Source organism: Orbicella franksi, chromosome 7 (assembly GCF_964199315.1).
Source record: "Orbicella franksi chromosome 7, jaOrbFran1.1, whole genome shotgun sequence".
NCBI classification, from domain to species: Eukaryota; Metazoa; Cnidaria; class Anthozoa; order Scleractinia; family Merulinidae; genus Orbicella; species Orbicella franksi.
In genome coordinates, this window is record NC_138151.1 from 23439025 (window position 1) to 23461524 (window position 22500).

The window sequence follows — 22500 nt, forward strand, 5'->3', positions numbered from 1 at the left end:
ATTTGTTCTGACACTTTCTTAAGATTCGAAAACTCTGTGCGATGTCTTCTGGCTCAATATCGTGCTGCTCTCTGAGGTGGTTTCCGATTGCCGATCCTTTGTGTTCTTCAATTCGTTGGTGTAGGTGTCGGCACGTGTAACCGACATAGCCTGCATCACACAGGCCACACTGAAATGAATACACCACGCATTGTTGACTCACAAGAGGCTGCTTGTCTTCCCTGACCTTAATTTCATCCTTGATCTTTCTACTTGTGTAAACTGGGCTAATATCTGCGTTGATGTTCCGACTGAGGTCAGCCAGTTGTTTACGTACTACGTTTGCAGATTTCTGGTCCTTGTAGGGCAGCACGATTCTGACTGGGGCTTCTCTTTTATCAGCCACTCGAGTATGTGAATCCTCGGACACTTTTGATTCAATAAATCTGCGAATGATTGACTGCACAAGGTCGTCAGGATAGCACAGTCGGGAAAAGATCTCTTTAAGGCGTTCACATTCCTCGTGAAAAAACTTCCACTTTCAAAATATAGTATGAATATTTATAATTTGAATTATAATAATATTACTGTTGTACTTTAGATTATAATTCCAATGCTCTTTTTAAAAACTGATTTCAGTTTCATTAGGTAGTTTGGTGCTTTGGGCCCAAAACAGCAGCCTGAAAACGGTCCTTGTAAGTTGACAAGCCCTTGAATAGCTAGGAAGTTTCAAGAAATGGGCCCTGAAGAGGCAAAGGGCCGACTTCAGACACAACTTAAAGCGAGTTTCAATTAGTTCAGCAAATTTATTTCACTTTCCGTAGGAGGAAGGTAAATTCCTAAAGATAAACGTGAAACGAATTACTACAAATAACTAACTGAAGACGGCAGAAAACCAAGAGGAAAATACAAACAGACGATAAACTAAACGGCTTACCACAATGCTGGCAACGGGGTTCAGGGAACCAAGAAGATACAAGTGTACCGGACGATAAACTAGCACTAAACGAACATGAAAGGATAACACAAATATATACGCAACGAAATTTACATACGACGCGAGAAAAAAAGCATGCAGAATGTGAGAAAATACATTAACATACGGAACAAAGAAGGACACAAAGAAAACACGAAATAGCCGTAACAGGCCCCTTCACAGAAAGTTTCAGTTTTCCACAATATTGTTGTGTCTATTGAAGTAAATCCCTCTCCATATTTTTAATAGCCTGGCCAAACCATACCTGGAGGCATTAGATGATATGATCGATGAGGAGGAGGGGGAGTTAGAAGAAGACAAAGAAGAAGAAGAAGGACAAGAGGATCAAGAAGAACAAGCGGAAGGGCAAGAAGAACAAGACAATGATGATGAACACCTCTACAGAAAGTTAATAGAGGATGAGTTTAGTGACAGTGATAAAATCAGTATTTATTTCGTAGATTTTTAAAATTTTTATCAGGATTTCTTTAACAGATGTATTAATAAGTAATAATTAAAGTGCACCTAACCCCAAAATTTTTTTTTCGCTAAAACAAATCTAGACTTTATTTGAAGCATTTGGGCGAAGAAATTTTTGAATTTGGTTGAATCTTCGATTTTCTATGCCCTTTCAAAGTCGCGATTAAGTGTTTCACGACCGCGTTTTAGGGAGTCTGGGGTGGCGGTACCTGATGACGTCTACCCAGGAACCAAACACAATAGCGCCTCAGTCAACTCTCTACATTTGCTCGAGAAAATAGAACGCAAAACTAATCGTTCCGATGTATTTTGGGACTAAAACGTCCAAGTTTTGTCTCAGAATCATTTCTTTTTCGTCACTGGAGTCAGAGTTAAGTTTCGATTCGGAAGGCTCCGAAATAAACTTCGATCGAGCACGTTCGACAACTGTGAACTCACTGCTTAGAGCTTTTAGAGCAATTTACAATATTTCAAGCGACGATGGGGAAGACGTCTTTGCGGACGAGCTGCCTGTATATTAGGAATGGAAAGCTAGATACGAAGTGGAGGAGCAGGCAAACGAAAAGCAGGAAAGAAAACTCAAGGACTGCTTTGGATGGTAATTTCGTCAACTAAACATAAGATCCCCACGCGTGTTTATAGCCCGTTTACATTTGTCCTTACCGAGAATGTATTTTGTCAAGGTTCTGTTAAATCCAGTTTGTGTTTTACTTTCAGTTGAATGCTTCATGTTTATAAGAGCGACGTACGTGTTGCAGTTTTCGAGACTTGATGAACTGCAAAACATTGGCTTCGATCGATTGAAAATCGTATTGTTTGGACCTGTATTTTTGAAGCTGTGGGAAGCAAGGCGGAAGGAAACATTTCATACAATTACCGATTTCACATTGTCACACGTTTTAAGTCGTAACTCCAAATAACCAATGTAAATTGTTCTCAAAGTTTGCAGTGAAATTCGTCGGATAAGCGAAAAGGATGTGTTCCCTAACCGGTCCGCAGATAATGTTACGCGGTCATATTTTCGACGCTATTGCACAGAATCTTTGTCGCACTGCTGATTTCCAAACCTTCGAAAAACTCTGTGAGTCTAACAATTTTGTTATCATGTAATTCTAGAGGATTAATCTTCGACTTTCATCTAAATCGAAAGAGAAATAAGTGTTGGTTAGCGGCGTACAGTTGCGATCTATTTACATATCAGTATAACGCTTCTTGATCATGACCGGATCACACAACTTTGCCGGTTATGTTATAAATACTGCGGGATTGGAAGATATAGGTTGTCGGTGGTATTTCTACAAATTGCTGGTTAGCTTTAAGCAGAACATTTATGAAAATAGCGTTCGAAAGTCTGCGGAACAAATTCCAGTGACAGTTCTTCAATGGTTCTCACAGATTCAGTTCGCTTGTTTCGGTTCGACAAAATCAACCATCGTTTACGTCTTTATTGCACCATTAGCCGATCATCGTCAGTAAATCGTACAGTATATCTTTCTTTAAATCTGGAATATTGCTGCAACAGCCGATAGCACCTCTGGAAGGCGTTTCTGCGCACTTTTCGAATGTGTATTGCACCATCCTGAAGGAAATGAGAGGAAATGAGATATCCAACCTTCCTGGGTAGACGTCACAAGAGCCGCTGGACCCATTCTCCTCAAACTCGGTCATGAAACAAAATGGCGGTGTTTTGGAGCTATTTTCGAGATTTCGTCGTGGCACAGAAAATCGAGGATTTAACGGAATTCAAAAATTTTTTCGCAGAACTATTTCAAATAATAAGTAGATTCGTTCTAGCGAAAAAAATTTTTGGGGTTAGGTGCACTTTAAGTAAATAGAGGATGAGTCTGAAATTGTTTTGATTGTTCTACATTTACAACAGCTTATTCAAATTAACCCGAGTTCAAAGGCTGAAGAAAATATGTCATTCCTTTTTTTTTTACTAAATGAACCACAAATCACTGTGTTGCCTGTGACTAGTTTGTTGGATCTAGATTTAAGGGACAAAAGAGTGACAGAACTTTTCATCTTTGTAATAAGAACCCAGTCACAGTCGTGCCTGACTAACTGTGTCCACCTTCCTTGGTTTAAATAAGCTAATCAAAATGCATGAATGGTGAAAATATCAAGCATCATGTAACCTGTTGATCAGTCGACAACTCCACCTCTCACATTTCTTTTCATAATTTGGATTTGCCAGATTTGAATGGAAGCCATAGGAAAGTTGTTGAAAACATGTCAAAAAATGATGAAAAAAAATTAGTTTGGTGGTCTGTGTTAGAAGTGCACCACTGTAAATGCAATGATAAGTATTATATTAGTATGTCCAAAAGGCATTTATCTGTCAAAAATTGAATTTCTCAAACTAATTCTAACTTTGGTTATTTTGCCTTTGTAACAATACAAATCTCAAGATTATAGTGGTTTTACAACACAGGCTAAAAACATGCCCTAAAATATAATTTTCGAAAATGTTTGGATAAAGCAACGGTTTGTATCATACGTGAGCATTGCAGATAATTCAAGCAAATTAATTCAAGGTCACAAGTCAGATTGTTTTGGTTCGCCCGTGTGTAGAAAGATCTATAAGATTCCAGTTGATAGTGATAATGGTAATTATACCTGCTCATGAAAACACCAGTTGTATAAATTCCAGTCTAGCCAGAAATAAATAAAAAGATTTGTAATCTTCTTTGTCATAACTGAATTATGTTATTGAACTAGTATGAGGTCCGTGTTGGTAAAACATTGGTCGAGTTCTTCGCCTTGCAATGTTATGGCGAGATCCATAGACTTGTTAAAAAAAGAAATACCCATATCAGTATCCGACGTAAGTTTCATTCCATGTTCAATGCTAAATTCCTGAGGGGTGTGCCTACAAACGAGGACCAACAATAGAGCTATAAATCAATGAACATAATAAATCCCTCTAAGATTCTCTAACCGAAACAAGTGATAGGTTGAGGTATCACTGAATTCCTAATTTTCAACCTTCTGCTTTCATTTCATCGTCTCTCCCGGTTAATAACACGCACCCGTTGTAGCCAGTTCCAGCCGATCCCAGGAATGCAAATCTCATTAGCAGTCAGTGCTCTGTCTGATAACCATAACAAGTACTTTTAAGGGTATCAAGTCTTATATCGGAGATTCGGTGATATTTCTTTCTAAAAACAAAAACTGAAATAGTGTTCAACATAACCTTGCTCAGCACGTTTGCGAAAATCTATTGATTCCTTTCAGAGGTTTCTTTAAGAGCACTCGGCTAACCTCCAGGTACGATTTCCGTACAGCGCCATACATTAATTATGTATTCAACTATCTCAAACTATCACATTATACTCAAACAGCAATCGTAAAAAGAACGAGTCAGTCAAATATTGCATGCATAATTAATGTAAGGGGTGGTGCGAAAATCTTGCCAACCTCCCTGTCAAAATAAGAGAGCCCCTCTGCCAGTTTTGTCCACATAGTATAACTTCCACTGACAGAATCGCTATGATTACGATGACGACCACAAAGCGCTTTGTGGTGTATTAAATAGGCCACAAAGCGCTTTGTGGTGTTTTGAATAGGCCACAAAGCGCTTTGTGGTGTGAAAAATTGGAAAAACCAAATTATTTCAGAAAATAGCTGTGAGATATGTGCGAGTCAACGAGCCATCCAGTTTTCAATGTTAAATCCCAAAATAAAACACCACATAGCGCTTTGTGGTGTTTTGAATAGGCCACAAAGCGCTCTGTCGTGTTTTGAGTAGGCCACAAAGCGCTCTGTGGTGTTTTCAATAGGCCACAAAGTGCTCTGTGGTATTTTGACTACTACTGCTGTTTTGTAAAGCAAAGCGAACTAGGAACGGTTAGAAAGCACTCCGGCCATAAAAATCTACTCGACAAGAAAATTTCTGTAATAAATGTTCGATGCTACAGGAGACGGCTTACCCAAAAAGGTTCAGTCAGCCTCAACAAACTTATACTGAGAAGAGGGCTTTCGCGAACCGGATTTCGTGTGAGTGACAAGATTGGGAATAGAGAAATATTGCGCAGATTGAGTGGTAGTTTTACAACACCGAAACTAAAATTGGTTACACTGCTTCTCAGAAATTTTGTTTTGCCTCTGTAATATCATTAAACGATCTGAATAATTTGAGGATAATCAAAGCGCGGAGTTTAATATTGGCTGGCCGGGAACACGCAGTTCGCAAACCGGAGAGCAACCACTGTTTAAATCTTCGATCGAACTTTCGTGTTGAATTTGAAACTGAAAATACACTAAGCGGTCAATTTCCGATAGACATCTTGTGAAGTAAATGCCATTCTTGCAAATAGTCGCTGCATATTTACGTTCAGAGTCACTCTGGTTCAGAGTAAAGACATACAAAGTCAAATACTGCTTCCGTACGCTACCCCTCCAAAAATCAATTTTGCTCGAAGACCGAACTGCAACGGAGTTTAGTTACCAGTCTTATGCTGCGTGTTATTAGATAGAACGCATGATATGATTGGCTCCGTATATCACATTACGTCAGGGGACATGTCTGCTACATAGGACATAACTGCAACGGTACAAACGCCTGACCAAAAGACACGTGGGCTCTGGGAACGAGATTGCCATGTTTTAAACCAAAGCACGCATGCGCCGTGAAACCGGAACTCCTAAAATCTTGGAGTCTGGAAATTGATTATTCCAGAGCTCCGTGTCTTGGCGCTGTCCAAAAGACATGTGGGCTTTGGGAACGGGATTGCTCCTGGAGCAACCATTTCAGGCATGCGCCATAGATGCAGACTTCGCAGTGAAACCGGATGGGCAGAATCACCAGAATTCGGTCGTTTCAAAATGGTTGCTCTCAGAGCTCTCGTTTTCCGACCGCTGGTCAAGGGGAACGAAGACTCTGGGAACGAGATTGGTTGCGCGCACGCACGTATTCTCATCCCCAGTGCTACTCGTCTTTAAAAAAAAAAATGTCAACCACGTGACCAAAAGAAACGGAGGCTCTGGGGACCAGAATGTCAGAAGGAGGTCATCTCTTCGTTGACTTCTTTCGTCTATTCAGTACTGCGCAGCTTTCTACACATCCCTAGCCGCTCATGCCGGCAGGTTTGGCAACGGTTGAGTTAAGCCATGTTCAAACGTCGAACTTTACATGTGCTGAACCTAATACTAATTTGGATCGACCCAAATAATTAAGTTCAGTAGTTGATTCAAACGTCGAACCTAATAGACCATTTTACAGTTGTCTGCTTAGTGACCTGGCCTTTGTATCGTAGCGAGGCTAGAGTTGACCTTGTTTTGATACAGACCTCACTGCTTTTGTTGTGTAAAACAAGTTGTTCTGATGCTAACTAGGTGCATTTACATGACAAAAGCAGTGAGGTCTGTATCAAAACAAGGTCAACTCTAGCCTCGCTGCCATACAATGGCCAGGTCACTGAGCAGACAACTGTAAAATGGTCTATTTAGTAGGTTCGACGCAATTGCAAAAATAAAAGAGACATTATTACAAACGGCAGTTATTGCTGACCAAAATCAAATCAAATCAAACCAAAGTTATGGTGCTGTGCACTAAAATAAAAGAAAAAAAAATAAACACTGTAACCTTCTAGTATTATTACAATTAATTCAAGAATATATATTCTAAAAAATAATACACATGAAATGGAGGAAAATATGTGGGAAATTCAAATTGTGGAAATGAAGAGTTTGCTTTTCTTGCATGCGATCAAGGAGGGTGGAACAAGTCGAAGAAGACGACTCCAGATGCAATTAGCAACCGAAACGATTTTTAGAGGTTTGCCTTCTATTATTGCTTATTCCCAAAGGAACATCACAGTTCCTCGTCCAGTTCGTTCCTGTCGTCCGTTTCTTCAAGAATTATAAACAGTGTATATATTTTGTCATTTTCTCTCAAAAACATGACACGTGGTACACCACCGAACTGCCTGCTCTCCGGGCCTGCTCTCCAACCCGCTACACACTTATCGTTTTCAAAAACGCAACGCCGCATACAGAAGAGGTTTATGCACATCAAGCAAGTATATTTCGTGCTCTCGAAGCAAGAGGAACACATATCTTCCCGCTCTTCCCGCAATTTTGTTCCAAAAGATCAAAACAAGCTGTGTACGCATGACAAAAATAAGAAACCTATTTAACTCTCGGTAAAAAATTATCTTATTTAATGTATTCGTAAAGGTACATGCATTAGGTTCGGTACATGAAAAGTTCGACGATTGAATCGGAGTCGCTCCGTAGTCGAACTGACCGACTGGCCATGTCGAACTTAATTCTCGGGTCGACCCAAATAACATCTGTCGAACTTAATTAATTCAAACGTCGATCTAGTCATGCTCTTAATTGGGGCTATTAGGTTCCGCTCAAGAAAAGTTCGACGTTTGAACCGGGGCCTTATTTATCATTGGGCAAGCATGAATTTTTTTTCTGCATTTCGCTGTTAAGAAAACAAGGGCAGGCTCCCCATGCCTGCTGATCTGAGATGCTCCCTTGCTTATATATTCAGTGGTATGCTTATATAGATGCAATATGTAAAGAGGGTTTGCAGAAAAAAAGTCTATCTTTAAAACGGGAACGGGAAATGAAGTAATGGAACAGGGAACGGGGAACGGGGAATCTTTAAAATGGGGATTCTTTAAAATAAAATAATAATAGTAATATACATGAATTTAGATAGCGCTCATTTCCAGAGCTCAAGGGCGCTTTATAATGTTTGTAATTAGTATCGTAATACGAGTTGAAAGAAATAGAAAATAAAAAAGTTCCAATAAAACAAAAAAAATAATTAAAAGCGGGAATCTTTAAAATGAGGAATCTTTAAAATGGGGAATCGAAAGTACAGACAGACACTCGCCGCCCAAGCAGCAAAAGGCAGTTTAACGGCAACAACGTCAAAGACAAGGTCCATAAGAAAACGACTTTATATTCAACCTACAAATCTTGCGAGAATTTAGATTCATTCTGTTTGTCCATAATCCAGACAGAATGTGTATGTAAGGCAGCGTCAAAATTCGAAAAAGAAATTTTAAAAAATGGCTGTCGTAGTGACCATTTCACGTTGTTGTTTTGTAAAGAACGGTAAAGAAATGAACAAAGAATTAGAACGCACACTTTAATACACGGCCAATGTGCTCGTTGATGTTGGGGTTGAGGTTTGCTTATTAAACTCCCTAAAACCTAATAAACGGCAAAATAATAAACAGCCAAACGAGCACAAAGCAAACGAAAGCAACCAAAAGGTGGCGGAGATTGCAGAAAACATCTCTGCTTTAAAACGTCTTTTGAAAATCAAACAAGATATAAAATGACTTTTCACCACATTTCCCGCCGTTTGTTCTCAGGTAGTTTCGAGAAGGTCGCTTAAGCTGTGCACGCATCGCGCGAGTAACATCCTCAGAAGAACTGGGTACCATGTCTAAAAATAACTTAGGAAGGATTACCTTCAATTGGATGTAAGGCCTATATTGGGGGTTCACTCTCTTAACTTGATAATCTCTATCTTGTTTGGAAGCAGCAACTACAGTATCTTAGTTAGTTAGGAATCCTCCATTAATTGTAAACTCGGGGCACGGAACAATCTAGAAAATTTCGGGACACTACGGAACATTACGGAACATAAAATCTTAATACAGATTCAATGAAAAGCTGATGGGAGCCAAACATTATGAACTCAGCACAGTATCCTTAATGTTAAGATTAAACGGTAAGCAGACGAAAAGAAGTTTTGTTGAGCACTTGCAATAGAGGCACAGGCTGCTTCAAGCACCAGGTGAACAATATGTCTGCAGGATCACACGGCTCATTATTTGGACATCAGCGGAAGCGCAGAGAATTCTTTTCTTGATAGATATGTCGTGGACTGGACTAGCTGACTGTTGCTAAGATTTTTTATTTAGTTTTGTTATGCAAGAAGTTGCATACCTATCATGTAATCGGTGGTGGGAAGTTCTAATGCAATCGACTGTGATGTGAGGAAGTGAGGTAACATGATAACATTGCAAGTTTTGCTTGAGACACAAATTAAGCCTGCACGCATTCCTGACAAGAAACAGTAAAAAATTGGGGAAGAACAATTTCAAGAAGTCCACATCAAGGAGGTACAGGAGGAGCTAGTTGATATCCAGTTGCAACATGCCGACGGAGATTTTGATATTGACGTCGACCTTACTTCAAAGAAAAAGATGAAGGAAACCATTAAAGATGCCAAGTTGAGATCTCCTTACCCACTCTCGGCTAGAGCTGACGGCAAAGATACTACTTCCAGATGGAGTACCTAGCAACTGGAGAGAGTGTCATAATATCAATTTCTAAGAAAATCAAAATCCCGAAAAAGGAACAACCATAGTGATTGCTAGAAAATTCACGTTTATCAGCGATGGCCACTATTTAGTAGACTCGGTCACCCTGAAAAAAGGTCACAACTGACTTTTTTATGGTCCTAATTTGCCTTGACGTAGTTGTTAGCATACGGATATGACATGTCAATTTTCAAGGAACTTGATGTTCTTACCCCAACTGTATTTTATCAGGCACGTTTTTTCAATTCGTGGGCTGCAAAACCCTGTCCCCAGTCTTAAAAGACCAAAAAGCCCTGATTGAGAGAAGACGTTTTTTTAAACCCCTTTTTTTTCGGAAAATTTCCAACAAAAGGCCAAAATTATCAATATCTTACTGCTTCTGCGTATTTTGGCTCATGCTTATGCTTTTGCGCTATTAAGAACAAGCCTTACCGACAGGCGTCATGACTGCCACCTGATTAACTTCATGGTGGTCGAGTGGGGCAGATATTTATATAGATGTATTTTCTTTTTCTCTATTTACTAGTTCTTTTTGTTTCTAAATGTTCTAAGCCCATTATCAATCTCTTCCCAGGAGATGGCGAAATCATAGGTGGAAAACAAGGGACACAGTTGCAGTTGAGGGTGTGAACATACGAAATTTTCTAGTTAAGATTGTTGTTTATTTTCGGTGTCAATGATTTTTGGAGTACCTTTCATTCAAAAAGCAAGTTTCATGGCGTGACTCTGTTTATTATTTAAAGTTATGCGTTTTTCTCTCTGACACATGATGCAAAGGTCAGTCAGATGCATCTACATCAGAATATGAATGAATTTATAAAGTGCGGAAGTTTCGTCCTATAAGCTGTTATTGACCCCGTTTATGAATTACTTGGACATGGAAAAGCAGTACGGATGGTTTAAATCTCTCTGTATCATTGCCATGTGCTTTACGGAATTGTCAGGTAGTGTAAATAGTTTGTGTTTGAACTTATTTGTAGGTCTTACGTCAATTTCAAGATGTTTTTTTGCAAGATAGTGTTCCGGCAATACTGGTTGATCACTCGCTTAATAAACCCACCGACGTATAATTACTTAAAATACAACTGACTCGACTGATCTGAAAGAATTTTAAGCGTCCCTTTGATCCACTTCATTAAAGAAGAAATCCTAATCATTTGAGTCATAATTACAAAATAGAACTCGAGCGCGGTACATCCAAAATACTCTAATGCACGGGTTATACTGCTCAGTAGCAGATTCGCTTCGATTAAATGGTGTATCAAGATGAGCTCAATTCTACTAGTCTCTTAGTATCTTACCTGATACACTATATGTTTTAAGAGATGCTCAGCAATACGCGCAAAAGACTGTGAGATAATATTTGAAAGTCATGATTGAATTCAGTCGATTGCAATCCTATTAAATCATCACCACATTTTCACCTAAAAATGCCATATTACAAGTTTATCTCGTTTTATTCGAAAATTGAGAAAGCAGAGAAGCTTTTTAGGTCGCCGAGCTTATAATTCAGATAATTATAAAAATAAACTGCACTTTTCTGAGTGTTTATACATACAACTCTGCTTTTGTCCTGGGTCATGGCGTGAAGAAGGAACGCAAGTCCTAATTGATAGACGGATGGACAATTAATACTGATTTCCATCACTCCACAACAAAGATAAAAGTACGATGACTCATTTTTCCGCAAGGCAAAGTAGAAATATATTTCGCACTATCTGAAACATGCGCGTACATACTCTTGTTATAGCATGTAAATTTTGCGATGTAGGGAGCGAGTTGCAGCGTCATGAGAAAAATATGCAAATTTCCATTTCTTCGCTCGCTTGGTCATTGGTTCGTGAACCTTTTGGTTTATTCCGCTGATCATTTCGGAAGTCTTGCGCATATCTTTAGAGGATATAATAAGATAGCATTTTTATCCGGTCACGGGAAATGTTAGCCGACTGAACAATTAATCTAGCTTCGCGTTTGTTTATTCTCGGAGCATGTTCGAGATACAAGTACATGTAGTATTAAGAAATTCACATGGGTCTTAAATCCCCCAGTGCATGTTCTGCAATATAGCAGATCTGTACGGGTCCGCAAATGATCCCAGGACCGCAAATGATCCCGGACCGCAAATGATCCCCAAATTGAACCGCAAATGATCCCGGACCCGAAATGATCCCCATATTGGACCGCAAATGATCCCGATCAAAAAATAAGGAATGGCATGGATTTATATCAGAGGAAGGTGAGAACATATTCAAAAATTATGAACTAAAAAACATGTTCTATCATTTTTACAAAAAAATATTCCACAGTTGCTGTTTTGTTCTTCGAACGGTTCAGATCGTTTTCACGGTCACGCAATAAAAAAAAAAAGTAAATCGAAAGCCAACCAATGGAAAAAGCTAAGAAATTGTGGTGTTTGCTATAGAAGATAACTAAATAAGACACTTCTCCAAGTTGTAGGCCTGTGCATTTCCCCAAACTTCAGAAATTCGTCGTAAATGTTTCCCAGAAATTTACGGAGCCCGGTAAGAAAACGCCATGTTGATATACATCCGTGGTACACCAATATGGCGGCCGGAATATAGTGTAAACATCTGGAACTTACTTTGGCTTCCCAGGAGGTTGATTATCAGTACTAAACAAATAAGCATTTATATAAGCACTTTTCCTAATGCTCTAACTTCTAAAACGGCTCAAAATCATGAGATAAGTATATATTTTTCAACAAACTTGATCGTAGCGTTGTGTCACACAACCTCCATAACCCTGAAATTCAAAATGCTCTGGTTTCCAAACGAAGCACGCTAATTGTAAACAGATATAAATATACCGCCTCTTATGCCTGATGAGGATAAAAACACGTCACGTGAAGACGATCTATTGAATTTAGAAGTCTTAGAAAAACACATACTTGTAAACATTCCCGAAATCCTGGTGGCGATAGTATCAAATATCTATCAAAAAGCTAACTTGTCAAAACGAAGAGCAAGCCTTGGCCTTGCTTGGTTATGAAGCTAAACTTCATAACTATAGCTTGGAATTTTGGCTTCTTAGGATACTCAAGTAGTCATTTCCGCCGGAATTAAAGCCAAATTACGGCCAAGGAAGAATTACAAAATAAATTTGTTCAAATTTCCAGTGCTACACACTAGGTGTTTTACAGAGTGATGAAGCGTTGTATGTTTGTGGGTCTACTCAGGTGACAGCGTCTTCCTTAATAGTTGCTTCATGGTTAGATTTTAGTTTAAAACTTTAGACGAGTGGCGTTAATGGCTGATAAAATGTGATTTAACTATAACACAGAAATATCAATGTTTAACAAAGGAGAATATGTAGTGTATGTTGCACTGATCATAATTTTACTGAGAATTGCAAAGAAATGCAAGCCAAGTCGTGTTTTGATGATTGAGTGGTATATTCATAACATCGTAGTTAGCAACAAAATTTAGTCGAAAGTATGAAAAAAAAAGCAAGTTGTGAGCCATTATAATTATAAGATGGCTTTAATAAAAAACATCGGTAGTCACGAACGCCAATTCCCTATCCACACCATCCCACCATCCATGCCATTCGTTATTTTTTAGTCGGGATCATTTGCGGTCCCTATCGGGGATCATTTCCGGTCCGGGATCATTTGCGGTCCAATTTGGGGATCATTTGCGGTCCGGGATCATTTGCGGTCCTGGGATCATTTGCGGACTCGTACAGATCTTGTTCTCAAATGTGAATTCGCTTGATGATAACAGTTGCTATTGTTAAAATTGATCGTTTGCGTTGAATTTAACGACTTAAACTTAAGGGGTAATTTGAGTTTATAAGTTAATGATACTAGAAGATTGCATCCCTCTCTTTAGGTCTTGTGAATCAGATTGCCCAGTGATCTATTTATAGATAGCTTCTGCGACGAAATAGCAGCCGATGACGTTGAACTATTCTTTGTGCGCGCCTTTTGATTGGTTGGATCAAATTATTCAAATTCTCGAAGAAATATAGAGTGATTACCGTGTTTATGGTTTACAACAACAACAACAACCATTATTATTATTCGCGCCTTTGTCCACTCTGGGATATTTCTCTGGAACAAACTGCCACTTGAAATACGATCCAGTTCAAGTGTTATTGTTTTTAAATCAAAGTTGAAGACACACCTCTCCAAGCTAGCTTACAGTTTGTTTTAATGTTTTTAAAATTTTATTGTTTAAGAGTCAATCGTAAGTACACTTAAAAGAATGGCAAACCCTGCGGTTTGGGAATTTTTGTTCTTACCACATTTTGATGTCATCTGTGATCTATCACTGAACAGACACACGGCAAAATGGAATCTAGTTGTTAAATAGATAGTAAGTAGGGAAGCCAACAAGAGAACAGCATTCGTAATAGAACGCTAGTAGATTTATATTACAATTCGACAGAAAAACGGAAGACGTTTTTTTTTCTTAAATAAAATTAAAAATTGTAGTCTATGATTTCTAGCTTCAGTTTGCTTGTTCATCGCTTGTAATCGTTTGGTTGAAATGTTTTTCCGTAATATAATCAAATACTGCACCCGGGATACTACAGTACTTAATAAAGAAACCTAGTGGCGGATAATTTACCACAACTGAAATGCGGTTGATCTCTTAATTGGCTGATTTTTGTCGTATTATTTGTTTACACATTTTTCTTTTCTTTCACTTTATGGCGTGACTTACTTTCCCAGGAACTATTTTATTCAGTTCTTAATGTTTTATAATTGGTTTCCATATTTGTATTTTATTTATATTTTCTGCGTACTTTTAATATTTTGGCCGCTAATTTACCAGCATCGAAATGACCCTGTTAAGTCCAGTCACAAAAAATGTAAATCATTGTAGATCTTGGCTTTTTGGTTTCCCCAAATCTAGCTAATAGTACCGTATATTGCTATGGTAACAGTATCCTCGTGTCAGAGTTATCTATTATAAACTTTTTACTTTATATTGCAGAGTCATTTAACTGGACAGCACAACCAACTAACCCAACACCAGCAATAAAAGGACAAGATGTGTCATTAGCATGGAATTACTCCCTCACTGCTGATGAACTGCTCCAGAGTCAGAATCAGTTTTTCATAAGTTTCTGGAAAATGCCAAATCAGTCAACTTCAGATTATGATCAGATTGGATCAAAAATCTATCTTCAGGTTATTGGGGTGATTACTTATAACGAGCCCCAAACTCCACGAATTGTGATTGATAGAAATGATCAAGCCACATTACATATCAAGGATGTCAGGAGAGAAGATGACGGAACATACAAGATTGAGTTTATTTTACAAGCAGATGGGACTGTTCTTGCTGAACAGAGAGTGAATTTTACAGTTTTAGGTAAGCTTTCAAGTGTTATTAGTCTTTGGAAATGTCAGTTTTTAACCAATATTGTTATATTATGATACAGGAACCTTTTGTTTTTTTGTAAACTATGAAATGAGTAGCTAACTAATTTACAAAAACAAAAAGAAAAAAAAAAAAAGAAAGAAAGAAAAACAGATTGGAGTGTTCTTGCTGGTCAGGAAGTGAATCTTAGAGTTTCAGGTAAGCTTTAAAGTGTTCATCAACCTGGTGATGAGCGCGGCACAATTCTTCTTAAGAAACACGTCTCATTTCCTGCCAAAAGCTTCGTCTATCGGAGTTAACTCGGGTGACTAAAAGGTTTAATGACCGATTTTAAAAGAAGCATGCAGTTTTATTTGCCGGAGAGTCGTGATGTTTACGAGATCACAAACATTAAGCTCGTAGGGAAGCATTTAGATTCCAGCCAAACCGATGAAACGGGTTCCTCGAGTAGCTATTAAAGTGGAACAGCGGCTGTCTCCAGTAGGATTCGGACGTTGTTAAAAAAAAAGTTTCATTGTTAGATATCAAGTGATCTCGAAATAACGAATGGGAGTGCGAGTTTTTGGGGAAACACAAGTTGTATAACAACAGAGTCAGTACCTGAACAGAGTATATGTTTTTTGCTGTGTCTGAAAACACCCCAGCACGAAAATCTACTGTTCCTTATTACTTCGAGAAATCATTATCCCTGTGAACACTGCAAGCAGATTCCTTTCATCATCAGTGACACTCGGCTATCGCCTCGTGTGCCAATTTTTTTGCTGTTACCACATTTTAACGTCATCTGTGATCTATTACTGTACAGACGCACAGCAACATGGAACGTATTTGTTAAACAAAACGAGCACGAGCTGTTGCCGTAATAATTTCGAGTGTAAAAAGAATTTAAATTTTGATAACTGGACCAAACATGTGTATTTCCTTTCTTCTGTTCGTAATGTTTAACAGGAATAGAAAACACTTCCTACATGCTTCTATCGAGTTAATAAAAAGTAAAAAAGTAGAATACTCTATAAACAAATTTCGCTTTCACTGGTCGGCATAAGATAAATATCTTTTCATCAAATTTCCTCAGGAACATTATTTGTAATGAAAAAGAGACATAAGCGACATAAGCTAACATGAGTTTTATTTGATTGCAGGAGTTTTATGCCGATCGATCTATTATACGCTTGGCTTAGATGACAGGTTTAAAAGAAGTGCTTCCTCTATAGTAGTCTGTGAAGAACTCCCTGGGTGTAACTGAACTAGACTGATCAGTTTGGGTTGTTAAAAAAATCGAGGGAAAGATTTGTGAAGGCTTAAATGATAGTTTCGTGATAAATGAATTCCCGTTCCCCATAGAGAGTTCAAGTAATAGTTTTAGCAACACATGGAGAAATACGGTGTTCATAGGAATAAAGCATTGTCCGTAACTAACCCTTAATTCAATCGCAAAACTTTTGCAGCAATTACCGAATCACTTTGTAAATCATAAGTAAGAAGTTTGTAACCTTGCAAACTTTTCGTACATCTGTATACTTCCTCAATAAACGAATCGAGAAAAATGTATGCACTTGTGTGTTTTGTAACGAAAGTCGTGGATACTTATTACTTGAAAGTTTAAGTAGTAAGGGATTCGACAGAAACTGCAATGTATTGGCTGCATTTTAACTTCTTATTTGAAGTTGATTGTTTTTCTTTTTTTAACATGGCAGTTGGATTCGTACTCGTCAGTTCATTAATAATTTTGCTTTTCAGAACACCCTGAGCTTGATTATGTAAGTAACGACCAAGATGTCTGTGAAGACTCCATGGTTACTCTCTTTTGTAATGCAACTGGTAAACCAGCACCAAACATCAACTGGACAATAGTGTGGGAAAATGGCACTGATGGTGAACAGATGCCTGTGGTGGATGGGAGTTATGTCATGAGCAATATCAAGAGAAGCTCAAAAGGAACATATCGCTGTACAGCTTACAATGGTGTTGGTGATCCTGTTAATCGCACGGTGAAAGTGATTGTAAGATGTAAGTATGAGAGGGCATTGAAGCCTTATGCACAACTCACGTTTAAAAAGAGCGAGTGAAAAATTTAGAACCCAAAGAAGTTTCCATTTTTTCCATGTAAGCAAAAATGCAATCTCGTTCCACCAGTCTTCGTTTCTAACTGTACAAACTTGTTGAAACGAGTGATTCTCGGGAGTTCGTTGCAAGCTCGAATTTGATTGGTTTTAAAAACAATGGAACTGAACGGAAGTATAACACCAGGGATTCGATTGAGCCGCCTGTTTGTCAGTTAGGCATGCGCAGTTGAACCGGAAGTCGGACATTTTCGGACCTCTAACCAGAAATTTAAAGAGTCGCTCGTTTCCCGACCGTAGGACAAGGGGAACGAAGACTCTGGGTACGAGGTTGGCAAAAATAGTTATGTTAATCATCAAGACGACTGATATAGTCTGACTGATATAGTTAAACACACCGAAAAACAAGGGAAATCATCATCCGTATTGCTATCGAGTTTTAGCAGCGACTCAGTTATGCTCTATCGGAAAACAGTGAATCTGATTGGTTTACTCATCGTTTTGTATCGCACAAATAGATCAATTCCATGTTGCTGTTCAGTAATCGAACACAGATGACGTCAAAATGCGGTAAGAACAAAAAAATGGCACACGACACGATAGCCGAGTGTGTCACTGATGTTCTTATCATAGCTTGACGTCTTCTGTGATCTATTACTGAACGGACACACGGCAACACGGAATCTTTTTGTTTTATATAACTGAAGAAACAAACTATAACAGAAAAAACTTTTTTATTTCAAAATCTTTCAACCTACATCGAAAGCTGGGCATCTGCCCACTTTGAGAAAGACGAAAAGAGCAATTTGACGTAATCTATTGTCTACACAAAACGAAGCAGTCCCATTGGTTGCTATGCGTAGCAAAGAATTGTCATTGTTCTAGAACGCCACTATCAAACTTGAATAGGGGGTGGCTTCTCGTGGAATGAAAATTTATAATGGTAATAAGACTGAGTGGAGTCCGATTCGGTCTGTAATTATACGAGTGATTAACAAAATCGGACGACCGCGAAGCGGGAGTCCGATTTGTCAATCACGAGTATGATTACAGACTGAATTGGACGACACGATGTCCTGTTACCAATTAATCAAAACTATGACAAAATTCGAGAAACGAACAAACCATCGATTCAGCGCTGAACGATTAAACGTCGTTATGAATGCTGAAAAACACAGCAGTTTACTGAACAAAGTGCACCGCAACAGCGCGCGCAAAATGACGCGTACTGTCCAATTACAAGCATGACGCGTACACTGTCCAATTAATGCTCAAATCGGGCTGCTGATCGCCAATCACGTTAGAGAATTTTGTTATAGTTGTGATTAACAGCGAAAGCAGACTTGAACAGCGAAATCCACAAATCTTATAAAATGCTGGAAACGTCAAATCAGTTTTTGTCATCAGAGCACCCCAGTGAGTTAAAAAAAATAGGGCATTGTCTTGAATATTGCTGGAGTTGAAAAATACGCTCGGTTAATGTTCCTAACCCATAACCCTTACTATAATTATATATAAACAAACAACACAACCAGAACATTTGTGGGGAAAAGAGGTAAGGGATGAAGCACTCCAATGAAGAATTCTAGGTCACTTTTTCCTAGGGGTGTAAGGATCGCCCTGGGGGTGATAATCCCCCAGGGTACTCAGTACGAGGTGGTAATCCTCAAGAGGGGGTGATAATCCCCCAAGGGTACTGAGTGAGAGGTGATATTTTGATATAAATTGGCTAAAATTTGCGGTTGCGGTCAACATTGCAAGGCATTAGATTCGAGTTTTGAATGAAAGGAGCGTTAGTGACAGGTCAGTGATTCTCAGGTGCATTTGTGATAGTGTCGAAGACACTTTCTAGCTGCGATACATTTGGCCGTAAGCTGTATTGAGCTATACGTTCCTCGCTGCTGTGCCCTGAAACGGACTGGAACATTCGCGTCGGAAAGCAAGGTTATGTGTTTTTTTTAAACTGACTTTAAGAAGTGATGTTTCGATGTTTCACTCCTGACATCAATCTGTGTCAACAATTATTTTGAAACTTCGAAAAGCTCAATTGTTTAAATAAATTAATGATATCACAATTTTGTTTATTGGGTTTGAAAACATTTGAGACAAAGCAATGGTTTCTTACCTTAAAGTAATTTCAAGACCAATTTTGTGTTTGGTTTAGTCTCGCTCGACTGTCGACTGAGACTGCTCGAGTATTTTTCTGAGTCATTTTCTGAAAAAGGAACGGCTTTTTCTTTCTTCTTCCCTTTTCTCGTACCTATTCAATGCCTCGACAAGACTTTTTTGCACCTTACCTTTCGCCTGGTCACGTAAAATATTCTCTTAATTCTTAAAACTTTCCGCCATTTTAGAACACAGAGGGGAAAAAAATCTTTGAAATGATGACGTCAGTCCTGCGTTTGTTCTCTGATAGATCATAGGCGAGAACCAATCAAAATGCAAGAATAACTTGGGTTATTATATAATTGTTAAAGAGAAAGAAGACGTGAAGTTGGAAGAACTAGCTGAAATGCTGTCGGAACACGAGCCCTAGGCCACTTTTTTGTTTTCACTTTTCATTTTCCGCTAGAACCGCCCCCCCCCCGAAAAAAAAAAAAAGAAAAAGGAAAAGAAAAAAAAAAAAAGCACTTGTTTATTTCGATCATCAAAATGAAAATTCTCTTTGGTAGCGCCTTCATTTTATGAACAGCTTAGGCTATTTCTTTGTTTCTACCCGGTCAAACAAGTACTGCTTTTCGCACGAAAGTCATCATGGGATATTTTTAAGTACTGAGTATGAATACGTTGTCAAGCTTTGGAGGTTTTCGCATTCTTCCCCTCTTGAAAATTATCATTACAGTCACGCTTGTAAAATGAAGTGTAAACGCGTCAGAGTTTCAAGAAAGACTAGATACGCCACATCGTTCGCATTTCCTTGACGATGACTTCTTTCCGAGAGCTATATTGATCTTCTCATTAGACCGGGATTTATCATTTGAATAGTATTATCTTAAGAAATGAATTTGCTTAAGTTCATTTAAGCACTGCAACAGAACTAAGATTTCAAATCTTCTGGCATTAATTATCTCGTGAAATGTTAATTTTATTTTCAGATTCTGCATCTGTTGTCAGAGTTGTCAAGTCTTCAAATACAGTAATTGAAGGAGATACTTTTAGCCTGACTTGTGAGGTATCTGGGGATCCTATGCCAAATGTTACTTGGATTGCAGTGAGCGATGATGAGCACAGTTATGGAAACATACTGAACTTTACCAACATTACAAGAGGTGATTCAGGAGACTATAGATGTGAAACAGAGAATAGATGTGGAAAGGAATCAAGGAACGAATCTATCAACGTCTTTTGTAAGCCCTGTATTATTTACTCTTTTATTATTTATTTATTCTGGGGTTGTCATAATTTATGAACTACAGTGGAACCCCGCCTTATCCGCACCTCATTAATGTGGTTGCCTCGTTATTACGGCCAAATTTTCATGGTCCGTTGGTGACCGTATTAATGGGGTTCAGCTTTATCTCTCACATGATTTTAATATGACAGCAAGGTTTGAGGCAGTACAACCCATTTTAGCTGGACATTGGCCATTTGATCATGATTTATCTAGTTCGCATAGAAGGGAACTGTAAAATCGGACGATTCATATTTGCTTACTAAGTAAGTCCTTCGTGATTTGTACTTGCTGATTTGAAAACAGTGCTTCCAGTGGATGTTTTCTTGTAGGTGTTTGAAGCAAGGAATAACAAAACCATAATGATGTCAGTTTAGAAAATCGCAATTGCAATCTGTAGCACTCTTGTACTCAGAATTTTTGTTATTTCGTTTATTTCTTGTGTGTCGCAATACACTCACCACTTCGTAGAAAAACTACAATCCGTCCGATCAAGTCTCTTAAATTTCTCGTATTTTATGTGGTTTTCGGTTTATCCGAGTACAGGTCCGTGCCCTAAATCTAACACAACTTCCGCTCGATTGAGTGTAAGAATGTCGGTTTTTTTTCCCGCTTATCACATACCGGGCAAAATTACTGAATGCTGATTGGCTGAGAGAGAGGGCATTTTTTTCTTTATCACAGGACTTTTGGTAATCAAGAGGGCATGATTACTTGATGCTGATTGGCTGAGCACGCATGCATTAAGTTGGTTTCCCACTTCAAACGGATTTTGAAAAGGAATTTCAGAAACGTATCGCTTCTGAGTTTGATCTAAACGCGGTTATTTTATCTTGACGTGAAAGAAAATCGACATGCAGCAAAGCGCATGCAGTCTTTTGGTGGAAAAGGAAAAGGATTTTTCCATCCAAAAATGTATTGATTCGCAGCCTCAAAAAAGTTTGAGTGGGGACGGCTGGTGTCGTACTAAGCATAACTTCATGGCTGCCAAACTGAAAGTTAGTTTCTTCGTTTTACCTCGGGTGGCCTTATTAGTATCACAGGTCACCTTATCGGCGTAAAAAAAAAACAGCGTAAACTGTGTTGGTACGTTAAGTTTTCGCGGTGGAAAGGAGAGTTTTGGATTTAAGAAGTTATTAGATTTCGTTTGGACACTTGTTTACATCTTTCATCGATCAATGAAGTAGCTTCACGCCGTTGCAAGCTTCGCAAAACAGGTGAATAAAATTAGGTTGCTTAACGTTTTATTTGCAAAGAAATATTGCTTTGAGTGAATTGAACTTGCCGTGTTTTTTTACTATTATAGCAAGCTTTCCCCGTTCTACTGCTAGCCTGTTCTTTGACAACCGGCAAACCTGTTTACGCGACGGCAAGTCCTTGAACGTTTTCCTTTGTACAGAATGTAAATGCAATTGCATAGACAGGATAGACAGAATAGAATTTATTTGACATCAAATTCCCATACACAGACTGCACGTTTTTATATATTTAGCTAACCCAAAAGTAGTAGCCAAAAGCATAGGTTCGTAGCATAAGCACAAGAAGAACAATAAGCACTTAATGACTGGCCCCAAGGGAGACAGTGAGTTTTGTTTCCCCGAGACCCTCAACGTTTCCCTCGGCTTCGCTTCGGGGAACATTGAGGGTCGAGGAGAAACAAAACTTACCGTTTCCCGAGGGGCCAGTCATTAAGTGTTTTGTCATACCTCCCGACTCAAAAATGGAGAGAAAAAACCTGCGAAAATTTGATTTGTACGAGCAGCAGTCAAGCCAAACTGTCCTACCGAAACGACACGATAACAGATTTTTTCTTTGCAGCTAACAAAAATAAAGACAATTCTTAAGTTGCTTTGCCTTCTTCTAATGCTTGACTCGAGGATTCTGGGTTTGATTTAACGATGAACGGCATATTTTGTTGTAAATGACACAGTTATTTTCCTACCTGGCGAGTGACGACAGCGAT

General features: G+C 38.6%; 2 protein-coding genes and 1 long non-coding RNA gene across 10 annotated transcripts in view; all 3 read left to right on the top strand.

The window, feature by feature from the left end:
• LOC145492540 (uncharacterized) overlaps nt 1-1467 on the top strand; it is an 8893-nt gene extending 7426 nt beyond the window's left edge. For 2 of the 3 annotated variants that reach the window (XR_014050013.1, XR_014050011.1), the window contains one exon: nt 1205-1467. This is a non-coding gene — a long non-coding RNA (uncharacterized LOC145492540). Of the gene's footprint in view, nt 1-302; nt 811-1204 lie in introns of those variants that run through there. The other variant, XR_014050012.1, reaches the window with a different exon arrangement.
• Nucleotides 1-22500, top strand: part of LOC145492241 (uncharacterized) — a 629788-nt gene that overhangs the window by 388842 nt on the left and 218446 nt on the right. The gene's annotated exons all lie outside the window — the stretch shown is intronic.
• LOC145492269 (fibroblast growth factor receptor-like) overlaps nt 10540-22500 on the top strand; it is a 113430-nt gene continuing 101469 nt past the window's right edge. For both annotated transcript variants that reach the window (XM_081471667.1, XM_081471666.1), the window contains exons 1-4: nt 10540-10676; nt 14694-15074; nt 16824-17093; nt 20242-20493. In XM_081471667.1, coding sequence (XP_081327793.1) covers nt 10595-10676; nt 14694-15074; nt 16824-17093; nt 20242-20493 — 985 coding nt within the window. In that variant the 5' untranslated portion in view covers nt 10540-10594. The remainder of the gene's footprint in view (nt 10677-14693; nt 15075-16823; nt 17094-20241; nt 20494-22500) is intronic.